Source organism: Pituophis catenifer, unplaced genomic scaffold (assembly GCF_029215685.1).
Source record: "Pituophis catenifer annectens isolate HBS135680 unplaced genomic scaffold, rPitCat1.0.hap2 SCAF_3, whole genome shotgun sequence".
NCBI classification, from domain to species: domain Eukaryota; kingdom Metazoa; phylum Chordata; class Lepidosauria; order Squamata; family Colubridae; genus Pituophis; species Pituophis catenifer.
This window is the reverse complement of record NW_027256883.1, coordinates 158,719,486-158,728,863: the sequence shown is the minus strand read 5'-3', so window position 1 is coordinate 158,728,863 and position 9,378 is coordinate 158,719,486. Positions and strand designations below refer to the sequence as shown.

At 40.6% G+C, this 9,378-nt stretch overlaps 1 protein-coding gene across 1 annotated transcript in view; it reads right to left on the bottom strand.

Moving 5' to 3' along the window:
* Positions 1–7,868: 7,868 nt before the first annotated feature.
* PTCH2 (patched 2) overlaps positions 7,869–9,378 on the bottom strand; it is a 61,009-nt gene continuing 59,499 nt past the window's right edge. The window contains exon 23 of the mRNA XM_070939605.1: positions 7,869–8,710. Within this exon, the coding sequence (XP_070795706.1) occupies positions 8,294–8,710 (417 nt within the window). The 3' untranslated portion in view covers positions 7,869–8,293. The remainder of the gene's footprint in view (positions 8,711–9,378) is intronic.

The following is a 9,378-nucleotide window of genomic DNA, read 5'->3' as shown; positions in this document are numbered from 1 at the left end:
CATCATTGAATCGGACAGGAAAAGCGCGGGGAAGGGAGGGGGGGCGGGCGGAGAGGCGAGGGGCTCTCGGAGGTGCTGGCGGCCCCCCGAGGCGAGTAACAAGAACCGGGGATTAGGCGGGGAGGCCTGCTGGGCGAGGACGTGTAAATCCCGTACCGCCTGTGGCGGGGGATTAATTACGGACCACCCAGCAGGCGGGGAGGGCACCGGCAGGAAGGTTGTGTCCCGAGTTCAAGAGGCAGAGAAGACGCCTGTTGGCTGCCGGGCGGCTCGGGGAACAGAGGAGAGGAGCGCCCCGAAAGCCGGCTGGCCTTTTCCCTCCTCACGGCGGGTCAGAGGTCCCAGCCGTGTTTAGGAGGAGTTCGACGCAAGGCGAGTGGGCGTAGCTGACAGCCCGGGATGCCCGAGACTATTCGGACAGGGGCACCTCGCCCTCCCCCCCCCCCCCCCCCGGGAGTTGAGGCTTACTGGGCTTCAGTTTCCTTTCTGAAAGGGCAGCGCCCCCCCCCCTCTCTCAGTAACAGTAACAAGAGTTTGTTTGTTTGTTTGTTTGTTTGTTTGTTTGTTTGTTTGTTTGTTTGTTTGTTTGTTTGTTTGTTTGTTTATTTATTTATTTATTTATTTATTTATTTATTTATTTATTTATTTATTTATTTATTTATTTATTAGTTCGATTTATATATGCCGCCCTTCTCCGGAGACTTAGGGCGGCTTACAATGCATTAAGCAATAGCCTTCATACTTTTGTATATACCTGCTTAGTAGGGCTTTTTGGCCCCCCCTAAGCGGTGTTCTTTTTTATACAAAGTCAGCTTATTGCCCCCACAAACTGGGTCCTCATTTTACCTACCTGGGAAAGATGGAAGTCTGAGTCAACCTTGAGCCTGGTGAGAATTGAACTCGCAGTAATTGTAGGCAGCTGGCAGCTAAGTACTACTTTAACAGCAGCAGTTTAGTCCACTGCGCTACCAAGGGATCTTGGAGGGCATCTAGTCTAACCCCCTTCTCTGGCGGGAGACCTAAACTATTTCTGATAAATGGCTAATGCAATCTCTTCCTAAAAGCCTCCAGTGATGGGGTCCCCACAACAAGGCAATTTGTTCCACTGGTTAATTGTTCTCATTGTTAGGAATTTTTTCCTTAGTTCTAGGTTGCTTTTCTCCTTGGTTAGTTTCCATCCATTATTTCTTGTCTTGCCTACTGGTGCTTTGAGAAAGAAGTTGGCCTCCGCTTCCCTGTGGCAGTCCTTCGAGTATTGGAGGATGCTATCCTGTCATCCCTGGTCCTTCTTTCCTCTAAACTAAGAATACCCAGTTCCTACCTTTTAGCTTCTAGGCTAATCATTTTTGTTGTTCTTTTCTGAATTCTTTCCAAAGTCTCAACATCTTTTTTGTATTGGAGTGATCAAAGCTAGATGCCTTATTCTAAGTGTGGTCTTACTTAGGCTTTGCAGAACAGTACTAGTACTTCAAGTGATCTTGTTTTTACCACTCTGTTAATGCAATCTAGGATTGCATTGGCTATTTTGGCTGTTGCCAAAAAAAAACAATGTTCTCTCCCTCCCTCCCTCCCTCCCTCTCTCTCCCTCTCTCTCTCCCTCCCCTCCCTCCCTCCCTGTCTCTCTCACACACAATTTCATTACTTTATAAATACAATAAAAGACTAACACAAATTAAGAAAAATATATATTTAAAAAAAGAGAAGTGCCAAGAGATAGAAAAAACATATAAAGTAAGAAACAAAGATATATAAAAGAGGTTATAGAAAAAAATGCTTTTAAAAGCCTCTGATGATCCCAGCTGAGTTGCCTGATCGTCAGAGGCTTTTAAAAGCATTTTTTTTCTGCAACCTCTTAAGGTTGTAGAAAAAATGCTTTTAAAAGTAAAAAAAAAAAGGAAATTGGCCATGCCCACCCAGTCACATTACCCCCCTCCCCATCAAGCCACGCCCACAGAACCGGTAGAAACAAATTTTACATTTCACCACTGGGTAAAATTCACTTAACAAATGTCTCACTTAACAACAGAAATATTGAGGTCAATTGTTGTAAGTCAAGGACTACCTGTATTAAGGTGGCTATGAGAGCTGGAGGGCAGGGAAATAGTGTAAAAGCAGGGAAGGAAGTCTAAATAGCCAGGATTGGATTAGGAATCGTAAAGCTGGGTTCTATTCCACCCTTAGATGGTGACTTTGGGCTAATTGTTTTCTTCCTGAAAAATGGTTGACGTGGGGAAAAATAGCAGGAAACATTTTGTTTTCTATTTTGAGTTCCTGAATGAAAGCAAGAAATAAAAGTAAGCAAGCTTGCTTTTTATTTCCAGGAATTAATGGACATCAACTGGACTCAGATCCCAATCTTGAGTTTGTTCTGAGGAGAACCAATCATAGACCTTCCACAAATACGTATATTCTATTTTCCCTTCACTTTGCAATTCAGTGGTATAATTTATGTAGCTATGGAACACATCTGTCATTTTAGAGCTGCTGTTGTTGTTAAACAATTGGCAACTGGAAATCTTTCTATATCATCCAGAAAACTGCCTATAGATTTTTTCTGCTTGTCTATTCTGGGAACAATGTTCAGGGTTTTGAACTGTGTTAAATGTTGAAAGCAGCTGGAAAAGAAAAATCCTACACATTGCTCAAACTGGCAATAATTCAGTTGGGATTGATTTATTTGCTTATTTAGTGCTGGAATTTCAATTATCATAAAGGCCAAAAAAAATCCAGTCAAACATCAGCTTTCCTAGGATTGATGTATGTGTGAATGCGTGCATTAGTATCTATAGCATATGTGTGAATGGCTGATTGCCTTCAATTAAATCAAGGCTGAAGAAAGACAGTCCCTTCGTGTTGAAAGGGTTTGAGGGAGGTTCTGTCTTTTGGAATTTTTTACCCTATTAGTTAAACAGACTTTTTAGGGTTTAAAAACAACATGAATTCTTTTCCCATTCAGTGTATCAACAAGCTGAATGTTTATTTTAGCAGTGGTCTCTTTCTCTCTTTATTATATCTTGTGAACAGAAAAAAATAATTATTGTTGTTCATTCCTTGCCAATATTGCCATCTTCATTTTTAATTCATAATTCAGCTTCTGTCTCTGAGCACAAATGAGCTGAATGCCTCAGGAACAAGCAGCCTTGAAATTGAGTATCTTGCTTTCTCTGTGCTCTTTAAATAACAATTGCCTCTTTGGTTGGCAAGATCTGACTAGGATTGCAGTGTGTGCTGATTTCAATAGAGAGGCAAAAAAGGAAACTTCCTGACTGTTCAGACTTAACCTGGAAGATGACAGGTCTATTTTAAGGAACAGATTTGATCTTTTAATAAATGTTGTAAATGTAAGTAGGAAAGGGGTAGGTTTCTTCATACTTGTAGATCTGGAAAAGAGTTATGAACCACAGTGTAGTTGCTAGACATTACTTATAAAATGCATGATATAGTGTGATGTATCACTCTCCTGCACAAATAGACCTTGACTTATGACCACAATTAGAGCCACAATTTCTACTTCCAAGAATCAGGAAGCTGATTCGTCCGGAGAAATGGACTTACATCATGCTATGAAGCAACTGGTTTGAAAATGAAAGGAAATGTGCTTTTAACAGACAGACACTGAGCTTGGAACCCTAGAGAACCGTTGTGAGTTAGTATAAAGGGATAAGAAAGAGGCTTAGCTAACTTGTTCACCCGATACTAAATTGGCAAGATGGTTAGGGCTTGGCACTGTAACTTCTACAGGACTTACATCAACAACCTTGAAACAAAGTTTTTGAAAAGGACTATTTCTCATCTTATGGATGCTAGTAACACCCTATTAATTGCACTTTTACAGGCTGAACTCGAATCCTTAGTCTTCAACATGGACAGCTACTTTAGTTGCTAATCTGAAATGAATCAGCTAGGACAGCCCTTCTATCCTTCTTGGAAGATTCTACATTTTTTCTTTTGGGAGTAGCCATAATTTTGAATTAAAGTTACATGTTGATGCATCAAACATCTGCCTATCCATATGCTTTTTTTCAAAGTCAAACTCTTTTGCTAAAGCCATTGCACGCAGCAAACTACAACTAACAGTAGGAAAAAGGAGTAACATTGCTTTTTAAAATGAACACCCCTAACTGAACCTCTAAGCTTCAGTGCTGTGTGAGAGAGAACTCAGATCTCTATTTGTTTTTCTTCATTCTGTTTGTTGCTCCGCTTGTGGAATTGGCTCAGCTGTGGTCCCTGTGGCTGCTGACAAGACATATCCATGCACATGTAGATCTGTGCCATTCTGTGCTGCCTTCCTCCACGCACTATGGAAAATAAACACTACCAGACAGCTGCAGTACAGCCACTACTAAGAGGAAGGTGGAGTAGGGAGACTGATTTTTCCAGGAGGGCAGCAAGAGGGATGGGTTAACTCATTTCAGTATGGAGAACTTTGTGTCATCTAGGATTTCATCAGGAAAATGTAAGATGCAGGTTTTTCTCTTGCAGTCTACCTTTCATTTTCAAAATAGCAAGCTAAATTGTATCTTCCTGGAACAATTGTTTTCACATTGTTCATTCATAAGCCTCAGCTCTCTGCCAGTTTACTTGGAATTTTCCTTCCTGCTTTTATAATGAAATTGTTTGTGCTATCAATTAGTTTAAACTTTTGGCCAAGCACTATTTTTCAGATGGAAATCTTCCACTATAGGTCCACACCTAGAAAAACCACAGGTTCTTCAACATCAGTTTGGAACAAAGAACAACACACAGGATCACTAGAAGATAGGTTTATATATAATATATATTTACTTTTAAAAATAAAAATTCCATTGCAAGGCTAGAAGTCTGTACAAACTACAAAAATAAATCTTTCTTTTTCATATAAATAATTTATATGGCAAGACAACATTATCAGGTTAACAGATCTCTAGCACACCCACTACATACTCACACGCGCGCACACACACAAATACACATAAAATGTGTCCACTTTTCATCATGTTTCACTGGTCCCAGATTTGGTGAGGTGGGGGGGTTGATTTTTCAGAAGCACTCAGTTCTTTTTAGACAGTGGAAGGAAGGAATTTAATGGTGGGAAAACTTTGATCTAAATGCTGGCCAGGTCAGTGGCCCTAGAGTAAATTAGTTTTGGGAAATTTCTCTGGACTCCAGAAATCAGTGATGTTTAAAATAAACAATGTGCTCATTTTAACAAGAGGCATAAACCTACTGAAGTTTTCACCTTACACAGATGTGAAAATCTCAGCAGTATATTCCCTTGATAACAAGAAGTGAATCCAACTTTGGCTGGGAATAAAATTACAGCAGTTGTTGGTGAAGGGAAGGGGTTAAAGTGCCTGGGGTTTAGAAGGAAGAATGTCAGTGGGAAATGGATTCCAACAAGAATCAACTCTTGTAAGAATATGGGTTGATTGTGATAACAGCCTCTGTGCTCAAGGGGATGATACAATTTTTTTCCTAAGCATGTCACAAGTTCAAGTGAAGCCCTCAGAGTGGCTAGGAGACAATTTACACTGACAATGCTTTAAAAAGGTTAACTTATTGAACATATTAATACCATGGTTAAAATGGTAAACTATTAGTGTCTAAATGTTGGGCAACATCATGCCTAGAAGTCTACAGGGGTGGACTTCCTGCCTTCTGAAATCCCCAAATCGATAATCAGGAGCAAATCTAAAACAATTTACCTGCCTTAACTGGTATATAATTTTGTTTTGAATAATTTCATCTTTTTTGTAAGAAAGCTGCATGTGTTTGCATGTATGCATATAATAGATTGTTTCGATCTCAAGGTATCAAAAATCCTTCACTTAAAAGCTTTGCCAGTTGCAGCTTCAACCTCTAATTTCTTGCATCCTGTTTGGGAAGACAACCTATTGCCTTCTTGATATTTTGGACTCCATCAATTTCTTGCCAATGGCTATGCTAGGCCTAATGGAAGTTGAACTGCAAAATATCCAGAGGGCATTGATCTCTGGTCTGTTGGATTGATGTAGGTGACTAATGAAATCATCTAAATCCATATGCCTTACTTTTTTTATTCTTTGTGGAAAATTGCCATGTTTGGCAGGCTTAATATCTAGAAGATGAAAGAATAGTACATTAAGGAAATGTATCATTTGATTTGATGCTAACTTAAATAGGGAGTAGTTTAACATAAGGAAGTTGGTAACCTCATGTAAATAGACCTAACCCAAAGAAAATATTGATCCAGCTGCCATCTTTTCTCCTTTGGAAAAGGACAGAAAGAAAGGAATAAATAAATAAATAATTACAAGCTGTTTTAACGCCAGGAAAATTTGGGTTTTAACATATATGGTGTCAATCATTCTCTTGCGGTGCCTAGATTAGACCTGGCCAGAAACCATCACTTTAAAGTTCATGGAGAATGCAGGTTGACATTCTGAAATAGAATGGAAAACCAAACTGTTTTATAAAACAATATTGACCTGGTTATGCAGAAACCAAACATATGTATTGGAATTGGGACTTCTCCTTTAGAAGCACCCTGTTGCCAAATGATAGTTCATTTTTAATTTTCTACTAAAGATGCTGAACCAGGAGGAGAATTCAAGAACAGAAACTGGAACCACAAGATTAAATTTTTAGGCAAGAGATCAAACATTTCTGCTTTGACAATTGCACCAAAATCTTACTGAATGGGAGAGGTTTCTGGTCAGCTCAAAATCTCTCAAAATAGAATCAAAGGATAGTTTCACACATAGTTTCTTTTACATAAAAATTTCCTCTGGTAAAGGGGAAAAAATGCTTAAGCCACATTTGTCTACCAAGTGTGGCTTGAGTATTTTACTCTAACCATAAAGTTCAGGAAGCCAATCATCTCAGCAGAGGAAAAATATCGGTAAAAGGATCTCAACGATACACATGGCATCACCCCTATAATAACATGGAGTGAGTGACCTTATTTCATAATATTCTCTCAATCAGGGCAGTATGCAACTGAATTTATCATGTGGAGATCCTAGTTTCTTCTCTGAGTGTTCTTTTTCTAGATACCTTAAATTCTTATGTGCAACACAAGCTTTGTAATTAATGTACATATGTAAGCATTCTGTATCCTGGCATTGTGTCGAGTACCAAGATAACTCTTATCTTTCCTTAATGTTTAAGATCCAACTATGTTTTTTCCTGGGTGGAGATTATTTGGGAATAATCCCTTACTTCTATTAGTTATGAAGGAGAATATTTAAACACTAATCAGAAATTGCTTAGGGGACATTTGTGCGAGGAACATTTTCAGTTGATATAAGAGGCAAGCAAAGTAAGAGAAAGTGTATACATTATAAGGGAGGGGGCAGGGGTAGATTTCAAAACCCATTGCTACCGGTGCGCAGAAGCATCCGGGCAGGTGGGCGGAGCCTCCTGCCACAGCCACCGGTTTGTCTGATCCGGGGCAAACTGGTAGCAACCCACCACTGGGAGGGGGGTAGGAGTAGGATCCAGAACAGAGACATTGCAGATGCTAGGATAGGCAGTACTACTGGTGGGAACCAGAGCAGAAGGCAGCCGGTCCCACAGTTTGCATAGAACCTTAAGACACATCGCGCCCCCACCATTGCATTCTCCTTTCAGTCCACATAACAACAGGGGTGCTCTCCCTATTACAACTTCACCCTGGTGTTTCCCCTTAAAGGGAAATTGCCACATGTTTACTGAGAGAGCCGTGAAAATAATAAAAATAATTATTATAATTATAAGGGGGAGGGTTGGTGACTCTTTTTATACAGTTTAAAATAATAATAATTATAATAATATTAATAAAAATAAAAGAATAGCAGCACAATGTGGGAGAGTTCCCCACACATAGTTGAGTCCTCTTTTCTCCATGGAGGGTGGCTGTTTGGGCAACTAGCCCAAAGAAAGCCATGAGATGGTTCACATAGCTTGTGGAGAACGGTCACTTTCATTTTTTCAGATTCAAGTAGGCCTGATATTAAATGGGTCACTGGGCCGAACTAAGGGCACAAAATTTACACCCTGACACCCAAGAAATCAGAGTGCTTTTCGGTGCCAGATACACCTGGGAATGCTGAGATATTCTCCTATCAGCTTTTTTGCAATATGGATACTGAAAATAATCTGGTCTCTTTGTTCTCAGCAGTACTGATTATGCCTGCAGTTGGTTGGTTGGATGCAATGCAAGAGTTTCCATAAATACAGCAAACTTCACAATCTGTGGTGTGGGATGTATCTGGCCCCCGTGCTCACTTGGCATGCCGGCCAGCCCTGAGGCAGGAGTTCTAGAGCCAGTGATTTGGCTTGGCAAAGCGGATGGCTAATGATTCTGCTTCAGGTCCTGTAGTTCCAAACTGTCAGATGGTTTGGGGCCTGTTTTTTCAGAGTTATCATCAGATTCAAACCCCTCATGTGTATAGCCCCGGCAAGATCCAGGCAAAGGTGGGTGCAAGGCCAACATCACCGAGGCAGTAGCTGTAACTGTAGTGAAAGTGCCACCAGGTCCTGAAGGTGGTATTTTGGTGCTGTGAGTAATGGAGTTAGTCTGAAGGGGTTTGGGAGTAGACTGAGCCAATTGAGACCCTAGTCTGTGGTTGGGTTGTTCTTGCTGCTGCAAACAACTTTTGATTTCTGTGACAGCTGCTGGCAAATGGCCACCAGGAGTTCTGGATTGGGTCCATTCCGGGCTGCACAATGATAAAGGTGATTCTAGGCTTGTCTTGTAGCTTTTTACCACCTGCACAGGAGAGAAAAGACTACTGTTAGGTATAGAAAGGAACAGCACAGTAATAAAAGTGCTTCTCACAACCATTTAGAAATAAAAGGAATATAGACACACAATTTGTTGTTGTACACTGTTTATAAGATTATGAGAAAAGATCTTTAAAAAGTGATTCCTCAATATTTCCCATTGTGATACTATTATTTGACCTTAGAATATCATTTAAAGTCTTATTTTCTCAGTCTCAATGACTGTCTCAATGTGCTTCCCCAGTGTTGGGTTCTTAGTGCTCTCTGAACTTGGCTGTTTCCTTGCAGACATTTCATTAATAGCTAAGCATTATCATCAGAAAGGGACATGGTGGCTCAGTGGCTAAGATGCTGAGCTTGTCGATCGAAAGGTCGGCAGTTCAGCAGTTCGAATCCCTAGTGCCGTATAACAGGGTGAGCTCCTGTTACTTGTCACAGCTTCTGCCAACCTAGCAGTTTGAAAGCATGTAAAAAATGCAAGTAGAGAAATAGGGACCACCTTTGGTGGGAAGGTAACAGCGTTCCATGCGCCTTTGGCATTTAGTCATGCCGGTCACATGGCCACGGAGACGTCTTCAGAGAGCATTGGCTCTTCGGCTTTGAAACGGAGATGAGCACCACCCCCTAGAGTCGGGAACGACTAGCACAAATGTG